Raw genomic sequence first — 16471 nt, 5'->3', positions numbered from 1 at the left:
GACACAGTTATGGCAGGAGCTGTCCCTGTCCTCGTCTGGGTGAGCAGCTGTTTCCTGGCACGTGCTTTGAACAGAAGCTTATGCGCTGCGCTGAGCTGAGGTCGGGGTACTCGGCATCTGCGGTTCATCTCAGCTGGCAGCGTCTGCTGTCGGGTACCAGCCGATCCCAGTGGCAGCATCAGGTGTTGACAGGGTGGATCTGCTCCCACAGTGGGGCTGGGGTCTGTGTGCCGGTGGCTGAGAGCTGGTGACTTAGTCTTGGTCAAGTGGTGCAGTAAAGCTTCCCGGCTCCGGGCTTGCGTGTAGCTGGAGTCACTGCCTAGGTGTATGTGGAGGATTATTTGCAGCTCTCCTCCAGGATTTTGCCGGCCCCTGTGCTGATTTTCTGCTGCCAGCACAGTGCAAGGGAGCAGACTTGCAGGAGCAGCGGTTATTCAGGTAAGGAGAGTGTAGCTTAACATTGCCTGTGGGGGCCTCTGAGACCGAGTAATGGCAGGGCTTGAAAGCTGTTACAGATATTTGATAATTAATTGGCTGGGAAATCAGTTTATTTTAACGACTTCAGTTAAATAAAGAAGAGAGATAAAAGGACTGCATGTTCCTGCGGTGCTAAACTACTTCCAGGGACAGAGAAAGCCCATTACGTGTCTGCTTTTATGCCAACAGGGGCTTTCAGTTCCTGTGAAGGCTCTTCTGAAAGGTGGTTGAAATCTTTATCTTCTCTAAATTCCATCAGTTTGAGTTTAAGACAGGAAAGGCTGAAGGGTGGTTTATTACCGAGGATCCATCAGACAGAGGGGGACAGGAGAGTGGAGCTGCTGCCGTAACCTCATGCGTCACCTCTGGCCAGATACTTACTGCAGAGCGGTTCCAGTTGTGGTTTATCACCATTTTATACTGCTCTAGTGGGAACAATGCATGTAGCTCGGTTAACCTCACTTGTCTTTCTGAGTACTGGCTGATCACACACACACACACACACACACACAAGGTAGCATCATGGGGAGAAGACCTGTAATAGTCTATCATGAATGAATAATTTTGGGTGCTCTCCCTACCTCTCAGTGGCTGACAAGGACTGACCCTCTTTTCCCAGCCTAAGGAAGGAACAGTAAGTGTAAATTCAGAGAAGCATTGATGTCAGGTCCATTTGAGTTAGCGAGTCTCTCACATTCCAGTTTATTGGAGGTATCGTTGTTCAGTGGGCAGGTCTGTTCTTTGAGGAAAAACAATGTGCACTCTGGTCCTGGCCAAAGAGAGAGGCTTGACTGGGAGATCAGGATGAAGGTTTTGGAGGGTCCCATTGTTTTGATCTTTGTATGGGTCTAGAGGAAGATATTTTGAGTGTGACTCTACATATTAGAGACCTCAGCAGCAATGCTGAAAGAGGATAGGATCTGTTCCTTGCTGCAGATCGTGCTTTGGATGTGAACTTTCATCTCAAGCCAGTGTATCTTATCCTGAGGGTTGTACATCAAGCGTGGATATATGAACAGTGTTCCCAGTGCAGTCATATTTGTCAGAGTCTGCAAAGAGCCTGCAACGCCATCTGTTTTAGTGAGCAGATAAGGGATTAAACTGCAGGAATCATGAGATCTGTACAGTACAGGAGAGCAGGCCAGACACAGCTTCTTCATAAGCTGAGAATAACTTTTAGCATCCTCTCATTTAAGGTTTAATGTCAAAAGTAACTGATGTTTCACTCCTGTCTCACAAATCCCAAACTGCTCTCCCTGCCCTCAGTGCTGATGCTTACCCTGCTGCAGATTAAAATCCAGTGTTGAACCCTGCCCCCACCCCCAGGCCAAGTGAAAATTTAAAAGAATGAAAAAGCAAAAACAAGTCCTTCAGTCTCTTCTGCTGCCCTGGAGCACTCTAAATTGAGCATCTTCACAGGAGAATTTAGGTCTAGATTGTCCCCTCCCAAGCTGTGGGGTCCTGTGTAAATGTCATACCATGTACAGATGCTGGGGATGCGCAGACACCCATCAGGTGGGCATGATGTCATCTCCCCTGCATGGCTGATGAGAGCCTACCTCTAGCCAAGTGTAAACTCAGAACAGGCTACAAATCCTCATCTTTTAAACATTCCCTGGATCTGAAACCTCCTGCCAGCTGGAGTTGCTTTTAGCTGAGCAGACTGAAGTGCTGTATTTAATGAATTCATTTAGAGTCTGGTGCAAGGAAGCAGGGCTGATCCTCATCTAGTGTAAATCTAGGCTTCACCGTTTACTTTAGTGGTGCCTTGTTGACCCTTGATTTATGCCAGCTGAAGCCACAGTTTGGCATCTTTCCGTACAGTACTGGACTTCTGGAAATTATTTAGAGCAAGTGACCTGCCAGAAGACCAGAAATAAGAATCCAGCCTCAGACCAGCCAAGGCCCACGTGAGCAGCCTTAGACCCAGCCTTGTCAGAAACTAAACTCCCAGTTAGACAGCTGTACGGGAGGGAACTCTATGGGGAAATAGCTTATCTGTACACAGGGGAGAGGTTTCATTTCGCAGCAGGCTCTTGGGAGAAGAGGCAGGGATGTCAGTGGATCCAGATAAGATATCCCTGGGTAAATGCTTCCAGTAGCAGTAAGCAATGTTGTCTTCGCTAAGAAATGAAAAGGGTTTGCATTCTGTGTTCCAGCCAATTTGCACAGCTTGTTTTGCCAGTGCCAGAATGCTGCAGGTCCGAAGGTGTAGAAGCAGGCAAAGCAGTCCCTGTGGTTATGTCTGCACTGCTGTTGGTAGCCGGGCTGGATTTCAGGCTCCAAAATGCAAGAGCCAAGTGACCCAAACTGGTTGCCTTCAAACCGTGGGGAGGATGAGCTTGTGCTTCAGCCAGTCCTTTCTGCTCTGGTTGCATGTCCCTCGGCAGATCCCAATTAGAGGGAAAGAAAAGCATGATCTCTTACAGCAGTGCTAAGATAGGCATGCCTGGAGGTGGCACCTGGGTTTGTGAATGCTGTTTTGCAGACATCACTGAGCCCCTCATGCAACCAATACATACCAGACGAAGTTTCATATGAGATGATGGTCTGTCACGTTTTGTTTCTGGCTATAAAATCGTTTCATGGGATGACTTAGTGCAACCTTTTTCTTTCCTTCTCCAGTGTCTCCTCGTATGTGTAAAACAGGCATCCTAATACTTCTTCTCCACAAAGTGCAAGAGCTCCAGTTCCACAGTGCTTAGTCCCTTTGACAAAAACACTGCTTGATGTTCAGCATGTGCTGAATTGCCTCGCAAGACCGAGTCCTGCAAGGGTCTCAAAGGACAGACAGCACAAGATATTTTTATGGTTAGTAGGATGGCAGGGAGATCTAGCTTGGGGAATTACTCCAGCCGCTCTTTCTCAAGGAGTCGTACCTTCCTCCTATTCTGTTTTTGACCATGAGGTTTTAAGCCAGCTCCTGGCTTTCATGCCAACAGCAGAAACTCCATCAACTATTTCTTGACATTTCTTTTCTTCCACACTTCCCCCTCTCCTCATCTATTTATTTATTTATAAACAAGTCCTCCTCTGCAAGGCACTTTATGTGTGTGGGGGATAAAGGTAAGCTCAGATCAAAGCTCTTGGGAGTACTTCCTCCCAGCAGCTTCTCTTCTCTGCCTTTCCTGCAAGACTTTTTCAGATGCCTTCTTTCGCAAGGCCTGATGGTAGACAAAACTGGGGCACCAGGGAGAGGCAAATTTTAGCAAAGCTGCAAGTAAAGGAAAGAAAGTGGAGCTGAACATTGCCTAGCTGTTACAGCTTTGCTGTGGTTTCCACTGAAAGGAGTTCTGCAACACGCAAGATAAATATAGCATGTGAGTCTGAAGTTTGCAGCACTTTGTTCTATGATGATAAAACACCTGGACAGATTTTCAGAAGTATGTCATTTTAGGCAGCAAGAAAAGTGGCTATACTGGTAAAGGAGCTCACTGTGCCAAACACAGTTGTGAAAATTTGGTTCTTGTGTGTTAGTTTGGGAGCTGGTAGGCCCAAAAGCAGTTTGAGAAATCTGGTCTTAATTTCAGTGCTAAGCACTTTGAAAAATCAAGCTTCACTTGTGACTTGTAAGTGCCTGACAATTTTACTCACAGTGCATCTGGGAACACAACCATATGGCAGTTTCTTTTGGAAATAATAACACTTTTAGTCTTTATGTCAGTAGTTTTTAACCTGTCCATGGATGACTTCTAACAGATCCAGTTTATGAAAACAAAACCATACCTGTGCCAGTTAACTCCAGTACAGTATATAGAGATCTGAGGTCTTGCCAAGAAATATTTTGCTGTACGTGAAGTGAAAATAGCTAAAAACATCGCTTCATCTGAAAGAAACTTGTGAGAATTGTCTTCTCCTGACATATTGCTGAACTCTGCCAGGTAGGTAAAAGTAGTAAGACCAGGTCTGTTCTCCCTTCAGCCACTGTGAAGCTGTTCCCCGCACAGCTTAAACATCCTCTTGTCCTCACCCCAACTTTGTTTTAACTGTCTGAAACAGTAGGGGCTTCCTTGCTTTCCTTGGGAGACTCTTCACAAGACTAGCACTTTTAGATGACAAGAAGTTTTTCCTCAAGTTTAAACATACTTAGTTCTCTTCTTTTTCTGACCCCGTTACTCCTTTCTAGACCCCTACGCATCTTGCTAAATAATTCCTCTCTTCCCTCGGTGCTTTCAGCTTTCAAAGAGGTATAGCTTGTCAACATGTCCCTTTTAAGTCCTCTCTTAGTCAAGTTATACATATTTAATGTTTTTAAGCTTCCCTTAGATGCTGATCCCTTTCCAGCCCTTGATGGATTTTGTTGTTGCTTGCCTCTGAATTCCCTCCAATTTCCCCATATCATTCTGGTAACAAGGCGCCTTGGATTGACTGCACCAGTCCAGGTGTGCTCAGTGTTTGGTGGCAGTTGTTTTTGGGTGGAATTAAAAAGAGAAGCAGCAGAATCTCTCAAAGGGAATCTGCTTCATGGTCTCCTCTCTGAGAGCATTATTTCACAGTGGTATTTTGGGCCTGGCTTTAGATATGGAAATGAGAGTGCGTGTCTTGCTCAGAAGCTGTTCTCTGCTTTCAAGTGGGAGAGAGATGGGAAAGGGGAAGAGGGGTTAAGCTCCTCAAAGGCTTTGTCTACATTACGCTTTTTTCTTCATATTTCCCACCGTTGCTTGCATGGGTGCAGCTCAGTACGCAGTGGCGCTGATGACAGCTCTGGCACAGGCAGGGAAGCTAACCGTGTTTCACTACACATTGTCTCCACAATCTGTACAAGCCCTGACTCCACCAGCCGTGCTGCAGCAGCGGGAGCTGGAGAGGGAAAAGGTCAGCTGTAAATAATAACTAGAGTGTTTGCACATCAAGGAGATGTCCTTCGTTGAAATGCAGCAGCTGGGAGTGAGCAGGCAGGATGGGCCCACTTTCTCATTCATCCTGAAATGCCACCCTTCACAGCTGCTGGCTGCCCAAGTGCAACACTTCGAAGGGGGGCATGATAAATTGGTTGAGCTACCTCTGATACTCTCATGACCTCAGAAAAGAAGGGAAAGTTATCTTATTTTCCCTAATGTTGCTCCCATTCCCACTCTGATCTGCCTCTCCAAAGAGTTTCAAGACTGCTTTCTGCTTGGTGTGGGTCCTTCTCTCCCGGTCCACTGGGACAACGGCTAATGCTTCAGATGCGATACTCTCTTTTCCCTTTTAGAGAAGGAGCAGTATGCGATGAAATGGGACACTAGGATCCACAAAACAGAAAGTGCATTCCCGTGTCTCAGGTAGCATGCTCCTCAGGTATTGGAAGGAGCTATTTCATATAGTACAAAACACAGGAGACGCCTCCCAGTTTCACATAACACTTAAATCTGATATTCTTTCACAGCCTTGTACCAATTAATGGTTAACCGACGAAATTCTCAGCCAGAAAGTATCACCAAGATGAGGATGTTAATGAGTTTAAAAAAAGAAAAAGGGGGCAGGGGGTTGAGAAATGCCTGGGGATAAGAAAGGCAGAGTACAGACTTACAAGGTGGAATGCAAGCTGTCATTTGGAGAGGAGGCCAACTTACATTTGCTTGGGGCTAGATTAATAGGCTTTTATGGCTGGGAAGGATCATGGAATTATGTAGATGGTGATTTACATTGTCCTTTTAGGTGGTGTTCCACGTTTCTTTGAAATGTCTGTCACAAAAGCATAGGCGGGTGGTCACTGGGCCATGTGTCCCAGTGCTCAGACCTTGTGATATCCATTTGCTGCTATTCCCATTTGCTTTCCCAAAAGTTCAGGTGTGGAGGTCTGGACACTTAGTTCTTCCTGCCTCCGTGGAGAGGGGCAGCTACTGCAGATCTATTGGTCACTGCCAATACCATGGTCGCTACCCCAGCAGGTGTTGAGGCTGGCGTTGAGGCCAGCACAAGTGACAAGACTTTGGCCCTAATGTGATTGTTTGGCTGTAATTTCCCATGTCAGAAACCTTCCCAGAGGTGGTACATGGCTTTGGGCCACCTGGCAGTCAGCTCTTCCTGACCCGCCAAAGGCTGCTTCCAGTCCTGTGGGCATGCCCCGTGTTTGCTACAGCCCCAAGAGCACATGCTGATGCTGTCACGTTGCTGCGTGGGAAGGCATGTATGGCGCCTTTCGTCTTGGAAGTGGGCCACGGCACCATGGCATCAGTCACGTGGACCGTTTTGCAGGCTTATATGTGCCTCTGCGTGTGCGACTCTGAGAGGGAGAGTCAGGGAACATCCCTCTCACCTCTCCACTGTACAAATACATGAGGTAATGACCCAAAGCTCCAGTTTTAATTATTTCGATCTAAACTTAGGTTTTGTAGTCCCCTTCCTTGAGCAAACCACTGGAATCCACAAGCTGGAAAGTGCTATTTGCAGTGCCTCGTCTCTTTTCAGCTGCAAGGTGTTTATTTGCAAATCTCCCCCTTGCTCTGTGACAGCCTCTGGTGATACCTCCTGCATTTTTAGCTTGTAACTGGGGCAGAAGGAAGGGACCTGAGACCACACAGAATGCTTTGAAGCTCCCTTGAGCATCACTCTCGCATTCCCTCTTGTGTTCGCAGTGTCCCTTTTCCATACCCGCTCTCTCCTCACCTGCCCCCACTCTGTTTCTTTCTCTGTTTCACCCCCTTTCAGAGCTGCCCTTTGCATTACTAATCTGTGGCATTATCTCATTCTCCAGTAGCTGTGCGGGCTGCCTTGATGTTTCTCACCAGCTTTTGCCTCTCCCCCCTCTTTCTCGCCCCCCCTTGCCACCCTATGATGCAGCATTGCCTTTCTCCATCTGCCCGATTGTCTCTCTGTTTTTTATCTGGGTGCTGGAGCTCCAGGTGCTGTCATTCTCCGCGACAGCACAGAACGTTTCAGATTGCCTCTGCGGCTGGATAATTACCAGATACAGAGTCACGTGGGCTTCCCAGCCAAACCCTCCCTCCCCTCCTGTCAGAAGAGGAGATCACATCTCTGAAATGCACTTTTTTTTTTTTTTTTCTTTTTTTAAGAAGAAATCCAAGGGAAAAGTTTGGAAGTAGCTTTTCTGGAGTTACCTCGTGGTGACCACATGAAAGGTACCTATAACACACTCGAGTTCAGTTAAAAGAAATAGGTGATTTCCAGCACTGAAGTTTGTGAAGGGAAATAAAGGGGATGCTAGTCGGTATGGGAGCCTCATTAGTGTTCCTATTCTTATTCTTGGTGTATCCCCCAACCAGAAAAAAGTCCTAATGGTGCAGAGACTTCTCAGTAGCTGTTTGGTTTCCAGTTCTTTTACCAATTTGGCATAAAAGCCAATATCCAGTTCACATACATGATTAATACTATCATCTTTCAGTGAACCTCAGTTCCCGAGCTACCACAGGTACTTTTTAAATGTCAGCCCATGTGTTAGTGATGGTAAAAGCACAAAGTCCTTAGTGTATGTGCAGTTCAACCAAAAGGCAAATCATCTGGCAATGTTCCCCATTGCCATTCTGCATCATCTCTGCTATTCCCTGTTTTCCCCTTTTGACAATGCAGGAGCTCTGTGATGCTACGGGAAGCTGCAGACAGCAAAGCGATGCATATGCTTCTGGTTGGACATTTCACTAAGGCCATGTGATCAATAGCTGATGAGCATCACCTAATCGTGCTAGGTCAAGATTAGGGCCAGGTTTCTGGCTGGACCGAAAAGGGACACTGACAAGTCCTCAGCTAACCCAAAGGGGAAAGAGGGAGCTCAGCGTCTGTTTCCTTGGTAATCTCATCCTCCCAGCTGATCTTGGTGCAAGACTCTGATGCAAGCTCTCAGAGCATTTGGCATTTCTGCAAGCATCAGCCAGAGAGCAGTTCAGCTCCTCTGCACGTGTGTGGGGAGCAAGTCTCCTCTGTCAGGAGCCTTGCAACTGGAGACTCCAGTTAGTCACCTCGGAGTGGACAAAGAGCCGTCCAAGGGTTTCCTGACTATGCTGTAAAGAAATGGAGGGGTTTTCCTAGGTCTGGTGGAATATAGGAAAACACAGTACCGTGGTGGTAGGCCTTGGTCTGAGGCTTTTTCTGTATTTTGAAGTTTTAAACTGTGCTGGGATGTGCCTGGGATGGAGTTAACTTTGTTCATAGCAGCTCATATTGATATTGTTAAGAAGGTACTTCTGCTGGAATGGATGTGGACTGAAGTTGTTTATGCAGGTATACTGATCCCCAGAAGATAGGAAGAGCAATAAATCATGCCAGTATAAGTTCTTTTATTCTGATATAGTTACATCCATCCCAGGAGAGTACTGGCATAACAATTACTATAATTTTGGGCTTGAGTTCTGTTTTTTTTCCTCTCCAAACAGGATCCTGTACTCTTAAATAGTCATTTTAACAGAAAGAAAACCCGTGTGAGGCCAGCTGTGTGTCCGCTAATGAAAGCCCATGCAGCTAGCTGTCTTTTAGGCTGGTGGTTTTTGGTGAATTCCCTTGGGTTTCATCCTCCAGACATATCACATGGACTGAGAGACAACGATGCTTACAGTACATGAGCAGTTCTGCACTGATAGTCATATTCACCAGTTGCAATTCTTTTTGCTTTCATTAAAAAGAGTTGATGGGATTGAGAATGAGATAGGAACATTTCTGTACAAGGCACTGGGGAGTCCTCATCTAGAAAGCTGAGTATGAATTCTGGTCACGAAGGAGGAATTCATACTGGAGCAGTCGTGAGAAGGGCTACTGGGATGTTTAGGGCAATGGAGAGTCTATCATACAAGAAGAAACTAGGAGAGTTTGGCTTGTTGAGCCCAGCAAAATGAAGGCTGAGAGGGAATATGATTGCTGTCTGTGAACACACTGGAAGATAAGCACCCGGGAGAGAGAAGAGCTATTTAAGCTAAAGGATGGTGCTGGCGTGAGAGGGAATGGATATAAACCAGCAATGAATAAATCTAGACTTAGAATTAGAAAAAAATTTTCTAATCAGCAGAGCAGAAAGACTTTGAAAAGCCTGTTGTACGAAGCAAGGGGAGGGTACTCCCTGCCAAACGCACTAGGCTTAAGTAGCAATAAAGTGTGTCTCTGAAAAAGGTGATAAGGTACAGCTGGCCGTGCTGGCAGAGGCCAGGGCTCCCTGACCTGGGAAGCCCATCCTAGCCTCAGGCTCCCAAAGTGGCAATTTGCTTAAGAGGATGAGCAGAGGTGCAGGCATCCTGTCAGCCCTGCACCGCCCCAACAGGGGGATGGCCCAAAATTGTCATCTGAGTGCTGAGATACCCAGGGAGCTGCAGACAGGTGTGACAACCAAGGTCACAGCATAATATGGCTGGAAGAACGCGTGGGCTGAACAGATGTGGCAGTTTCCCCCTCCTGCCAGTTTTCTAGTTCAGGGCTGGCTTTAAGCAGTAGTTTTCTAAATCCCTCCAAGGGCCTGTATTATCATGCTGGCAGTGGTGGCTCGGGACCTACTTATGCCACGTTTTGGGAATCCTTCCTGCTTCAGCACAGTGTTCACTCTCGAACAGTGACCCTGCTGTGGGTCATGATGCATCAGGAGAGGAGCAGCAACTGGACCAGGCTGGGGAAAGAGAGGAGCAGTGGCAGCAGGGGGAAGAAGTAGTTTGAGCAACACCTCATGCCCATGTGTATTCAAATTTGGTAAAATGAGGCTTTTCATGCTTGGCTGAAAAGAAGTTTCAGGCACTCGGTTGATTCAGTCTCCCACTACCATCCACTTAGCAGGCCCTTGCCTTCGCAGAGATGAAGATGTGTTCAGCTGTAGCTGTCTTGTGTAGCATCTCCTGCTGAGGACAGCCTGATTCGGAGCAGTGGGAACCTACATTACTCCTCTGAACTATGTGCTCTGCCAGTATACTCCTCCGGTGGGGACCGTACACCAGGGAGCGGGAGCTGGCTGCTGCAGCAGCAGTGCTGCATTGCTCTTGAAATGCTGGCAGGGTCTGGCACTGCAGTGGTGTTGGACAGCCTGGCTGGACTCTTTCCCTGAGCAGCATGCCTGGGAGGATCAAGGCTGGCATGCCCGTGGTCTGTCCTTAGCCCTTGCTGCCCACATCCCTGCTGGGGCGTAGCGCAGGGGCTGAGCTCTTACTGCCACCCCGGATGGCCGTTGCTGTGTTCAAGCCCTTGCTTGCCACGCAAGGAAGGGCTGAAGAGCACGAGAAGACAAGATGAAACAGTGCGAGCATGATTTGCTCTTGAGCTTTCCTCACAAGGCTACCAGCAGTATTGTGTTTAACCACTGCATTAGCTTTCCAGGATCATACTTTGCAACACAACGGAGAATTTGTCTTGCGCGTTCAGAGCTGGCAGCCGGGAGCTGACGTTGCTTTGTGCTGAACAAGCTGTGTTTGATCCCTCTCTCTTTTCCCTCTTGCCATTTTGCTGCTGGGGGTAGAGGGCAGTGGGGGAAGTTGTTAGCTGGATCCTGTGAGTGTATGTGAAATGAGGAGATTAGAGCAGGCTCATCACAGAGCCAAGGGGAAGGCAGGAGATCTGATCCAGGGCAGGTTCTGACATCGTCTGATGAAAGGGGGTTGTGTCCCTCAGCAAATGCAATGGGGGTGGGTTTCAGGTGCTTAATTGTGTGTGCAGCATGCCTCCAAGTTTTAGCATGCTGCACAGAGATTTTTGTACAGAAGAGATGATCAAAGGGTTAACAGAGAAAAGGTGATTAAAGAGGAGTGTGGGAATTATGACACAGAGCTGTCACCACAATGTACTTTGGAGAAAGAGGGCAGAAAATGCAGTCCAAAACCATACTATTTATTTATTTTTCCCCTAAATGAGGTAAGAGCTGTGGCTTGCTGGTGAAGCAGCACACCATATTTCATTAATCTTAGCAGCTCACCTCTTCTCACTAGCAGGGCTCTGGCAGAGAACTGTGGGATTGGGTCTGCTGTTAAAAAAATTATTTATTTGGAATTACGACAACAATAAAAAACCCCCAAACAATTATCCTGGGTTCAAGGCGACCCAGTACATCATCAATAATGCTGTAAAATCTCCACCATGTTAAAGTGATCATTTAAACAGCAGCTTCACCAGGTCCTACAGGGCTTCCTTCCTGCCTCTTGATTACTGTAGGCTCTAAATATCATCCACCCCTTCCAAACACCATTGAATTTACCCTGAGAAGACCCCTCCAAAGGCAATAAAATATCCCCACTCCATCTCTGTGGCCCAGGGCCATAGCTGCTATGCTGCTTTCTCTGAAGCAGAATGAGAAGCGCTCTGGGGACCCCCCCCAGCTCTTGTGCATCCTCCTCCCCCCTTGCAGCCCTCACCCTGCTGCTGGTGCATCCAGCCCCGGGAGCCCGCACTAGGGCTTTCCGACCAAATGTCGCCTCTCGGCAGCATGCCCGTCTTTTCTCCGGAGGGAAGGAAGGCTGGAAAGCTTAGGGCCGAGAGCCGCTGGAGTGACAGGCAACAATATCAACTGCGACGAGTGTTACAGCAACATGCTAGGAAATCGATGCACTGCACAACGGTGCCTCGGCAGGAGGAGGAGCAGGAGTCGCTGGGGCTAGGACTAAAGCACCAAGATCCGAGCGAGGAAGAACAGGCAGTGAGACCTCCAGCCTTGGTGGCGAGGAGATGTGGATGCGTGAGCCTCCCTCTTATTTTCTTTGCTCAGTGTCCCACCTATCAATAGGAATAAGCCCAAATACTTTCAGAAAGGAGGAATAAAAACTCATCTCCCCTGCCCTTATGGAGTTTACCTCAGAGCTACGAAGGCAGGTTTGCAGGAGCGCTGCCTTCGTCCAGCACTGCACGTTAGGCTGGCAGGCATGGGAAGAGAGAGGATGAGCAGCAGGGCCTGCTCCTGACTCTTGCCCTCCCCCTGCCTGCATGTTGCCAGATGTCCTCTCCTGGCATGAAATCCAGGTACCAAGAGTGGTGGTGGGCAGCCCTCTCTCCCATTCAAGGCAATGGTTCCTGCTGAAGATCTCAAAGCGTTCTCCCGTGGCAGGGCTCAGCCCCATTGTTTGCATTTGTGCATGGGGAAACCGAGTCTGAGAGAGGCATGCAAGGATGTCCCAGGTTCCTTTCTCCACATCCGGTTTTCCACCATCCTCTCCTGGCTGGTTTTTACCAGTGGTCATTAGCCACTGTGTGAGAACTGGAAACACGTCTGTAGCAGCTAAAAAAGATGCTGTCGCTGAAAAATCTCAAGTGCCAAACGTTGCTATGTTTGTTTATGAGAGGGCAAGAGGGGCTGAAGGGGCATGGCAGCAAGATTTTTTGTCCTCCTGTGTCTGTGGTTTGAATTGGTGTTAAGATCAATAGTTCCTGAGTCTCTGCAGTGATCATGCAAGGCGTGACCATCAAGACTAGCTCGTCCTCTCATTAGCTGCATCAGAGATGTCAAGAAATTAAACGTGAAACCGTGAGGAAAAGCAAAATGGATGGATCACAAATCCTTTATTAGCGTTCACTGACGCTGATGGGAATGCTTTCAATAAGCCTAATGAAAAGCGTTTGACTGTCTCTGTGAACTTGATTATTGATTATTAGTGAACGATAAGAGTCATTTGATATCTTGCTGATGCCATGCTCCTATTGCATTGCAGTTAAAATGTCAGTTAACATGCCATTTAATATTCTATTAGTATTGAATTAGCACTTATTACACTGTGAAAATCATCACCATAAATCCTTATTAAAGCATGATCCATACAGCTGGGTGGCATCTCTGGCAGACTAAGAGGGTGCGTGTGTGCAGACGGACATACTGAGATGCATCATTCATGTAGATGCATGTTTGGAGCATGCCAGGACTTGGAACTTCCACATTTGTACCTTGATTTTTCCTGACAATTTGAGAGGAACAGGTACGCTGAACAGAGCAGCTCAAATCCGTTTCGCTTACTCTTCCCATTTGCCTCCTTTCCCTGTCCTCTCTCCTCCTTGCTTTATTTCCTTCATGCTAACTTATTTCAGGGGCACATGCAGGGTTGTCTGACTGTAGCTATTGAGCACCATCCTGGGGCTGAACTCAGGGTGTAAGACAGGTTATGACACACATTTTCTCTTTGGCAGAGAGGAGGGAGGGTCCCTGGGTGAATGTACCCTCAGGAGCGAGAGGACAAGGCATTGCTTGGACCCTCCGACCTGAGGGACATCACAGGGGCATCTTTGCTACCTCCAAGCAGAGGTGTAGGGCAGGGCCACGGGGTGCTGCGCTTTGTCACACAGAGCCGCGGTGTAGGTCCAGAAAGCATCCCGGCAGGGCTGGTGCAGTGTGCTGGATCTGCTGGAGCCCAGCAACACTGATTGGTGTGCCAGGGGATTTTCAGAAGTGGCTGGGAAACTTCAGCTTCCACTGACTTCAGCTTCAGCTGTTAATCCGCTTAGCTCCTCACCGCCACCCCCCTCGGGATTTTCACAAATCCGAAGTGTGCAGAGGGGCTTTGAACACCTTTGGAAAAGACCTAACCCCCAATTCTTGGTGCCATTCTGACTCTACTCAGAAATGTGTGTGCAAGAAGGCTGGTGACCCTAAGGCAGCCAGCTCTGGAGACAGTCTGGGTGTCCCTATAGGGCCACTGCTCCCAGCCCTGGGGCACAGTGCCCTGCTCTGGTCCTTCCTTCAAGCTCCTGTTGCTGGTGATTGCAGCCAGGGGTGGCCAACTGAACTGAGGCACTGCCATGTCGCTGTGGTGCTGGTTTCTACAGGTAAGTGGCTGCCCATGGATTCCCCTGCCCCTTTCTTTTTTACAAAGAGCAGCTTTTTAAAAACAAAACACAGATCACAGCTGAGAGTTCACCTCACAACAAGTGCCTGCCTGGCCAGGAGGGTGGGCTCTGGCCTGAGAGGTGAACCCTCGCTCCCCTCCCTTGGCTGGGCAGCGGTGGTGCTGGCCGGGGTCTGTTGGGCTGCTCTTTAAAGCAAATGTTTGTTGGATCAGACAGAGGTGCTTCCAGCTTGGCCAGCAGCATGGCATGCCTCCCATCGATGCCCGTGCAGCCTGTCTTTCCTCCTGCCCACAAGTAACCCCAGAACAATTCGGAGAGCATCCGTGGGCATGCCAAAAGGGAGGGGGTGAGAGGTGCCAGCCGTAATGATAGGGTCACATAACAAGGGGCGGCAGCTGCAGTGCAGCATGACTGAAACGCATTCAAATAGAGGAACTTGGAAAATGTCTGACCCATGCTAAGAGGCTGTATGAAAGACTACTGTCAAATATTTGTCTTATCTTGAAGCGATAATCTCTCTCTTTTCTTTCTCAAATACAACACATGTGTGAGTAGTGGCGAGAGAGAGGTGTTGGGTTATTTGGCTGCTGAGAGGCTGTGGGCAGAGCTCTGAGGGGTGAAGGAGCAACAGCTCCGGAGACTGAGGTTCCCTGTTTATCTGCAGAGAGCAACCATGGTGTGAGGAGCTGCTGCAGGGCACACCCTCTCACCTTGTCTCAGCCTGGCCCTGGTGGGATACAGCTGCCAGGGTGAAAGATGAGTTGTGTCCCCATGTCTTCTTAAGCCCTGGGTGGACCTCTCATTCGAATGAGACACAACCGAGAGCAATGAGGATGTGCCTTATCACTGGCATCACCTCATCTCTTCAGTGCAAGCCACATTCTGGAGGTGGGAAGTGATACAGAGCAGGTGCCTTTGCCAAAAACGCATTTGTCTTTGCAGCACCTTCTCCGCTCTCTGTCAAGGAGCAAAATGCTTGTCATGCAGTTGCAACAGTGTGATCTGTCCTTGCCTTGCAGTGGTTGGCAATGGGGCTATGGCAGTTGCTGGTCCTGCTGTTGCTCCCCTGCCTGCCACCCCTGGATGTCATTCCTCCTCTCCTGTCTCACCTGAGATGTTCACAGGACATGCTGCATGTGTCACAAGGATGGCAATGACACCCCTGCAGCCTCTCATTTTCAGCCTGAAATCTGCACTTGTCTGCACAAGCAGGCAGATGTACATCAGCAAGAGGGGGCCGGGTGTTAGGAGCGTGGTGTGTGAAGAGTGAATCCCTCTTTCCACAAAGCCATTTTTTGTCACAGGGATGGAGAGGGGAGATACACTATAGCTCCCTCCCCTTGTGCTGCTGAAACTGAGGAATAGAGCAGCTCTGCCATAAACTGACAGAGCTGGAGCCCTGAACCTTGGCCTTCCTGGTTGGCAGGGGTCTGGGAATGTAACTCTCTTGTATGCCTAACTTTTGAAGGTGGGAGAAGCATGGGAAGAACTCCTTCTGACCTTTCCTGTTGGCAGAGTTAGAAGGGATTTGGTGACCACAGTCTCCTGTGGTCTTCCAAAGTCATTTTTGGTGCAGGAGTAGGCCACAAACAAAAGGAAGAGAGAACAAGAGGCATGACCACCCCAAATCCTGTAGTTTCATGAACCAAAGGTTCCTGAAACCCTTCCAAAAATCACTGTGAAATACACAGCCATGGGGCAGCAATGATGAGAAGATGCTGTGCTTCACCAACAAGGCGGAAGTGTACTGTGGAGTTTCCGAGCAAAGTAGTAAAGGGAAGGGACAAAATAGAGGTTTGTTAATCTCCCCCTCACCTTTCTTGTCCTCTGCAGGTGTTATGTAGAAGACAGAAGCTCCAAGGTGGCCTGGTTAAACCGTTCTGGCATCATTTTTGCTGGAGAGGACAAGTGGTCCCTGGACCCTCGAGTAGAGCTGGAGAAGAGAAACCCCTTGGAATACAGCCTGCGTATCCAGAAAGTGGATGTCTATGATGAGGGGTCCTATACATGTTCAGTGCAGACACAGCATCACCCCAAGACTTCCCAGGTTTACTTGATCGTGCAAGGTAAGCAATATGCCTGAGAAGAGAGTAGAGAGCAAAAGACACAGCGGGTGGAGGGATCCATATCTTTCTTAGAGAAACCCAGAGTCAGTAGCCTGTGTATCCCTTACAACAGGAGCCAGCAGGACTGTCCCCTTCCACTGCGGCGCAGCATGGCTTTACTCTGCTGACAGTCTGTCCTTTCAAAAGCGGTGACAGAGCAGGGGACACCAATGATGCCAAGCTATATTCCAGTATAATGCAAACCTGGCTTCTGGCTCTGGTTG

General features: G+C 48.4%; 1 protein-coding gene across 2 annotated transcripts in view; it reads left to right on the top strand.

Annotated features, from left to right (window-relative positions):
• LSAMP (limbic system associated membrane protein) overlaps positions 1-16471 on the top strand; it is a 317646-nt gene that overhangs the window by 131365 nt on the left and 169810 nt on the right. For both annotated transcript variants that reach the window (XM_086464288.1, XM_086464283.1), the window contains exon 2: positions 15976-16208. In XM_086464288.1, the coding sequence (XP_086320414.1) occupies positions 15976-16208 (233 nt within the window). The remainder of the gene's footprint in view (positions 1-15975; positions 16209-16471) is intronic.

The sequence above is a fragment of the Leptosomus discolor genome, chromosome 1, assembly GCF_034619465.1.
Source record: "Leptosomus discolor isolate bLepDis1 chromosome 1, bLepDis1.hap2, whole genome shotgun sequence".
Classification (NCBI taxonomy): Eukaryota; Metazoa; Chordata; class Aves; order Leptosomiformes; family Leptosomidae; genus Leptosomus; species Leptosomus discolor.
Note: the sequence above shows the minus strand (reverse complement) of the source record. Positions and strands in the feature narration are given on the sequence as shown.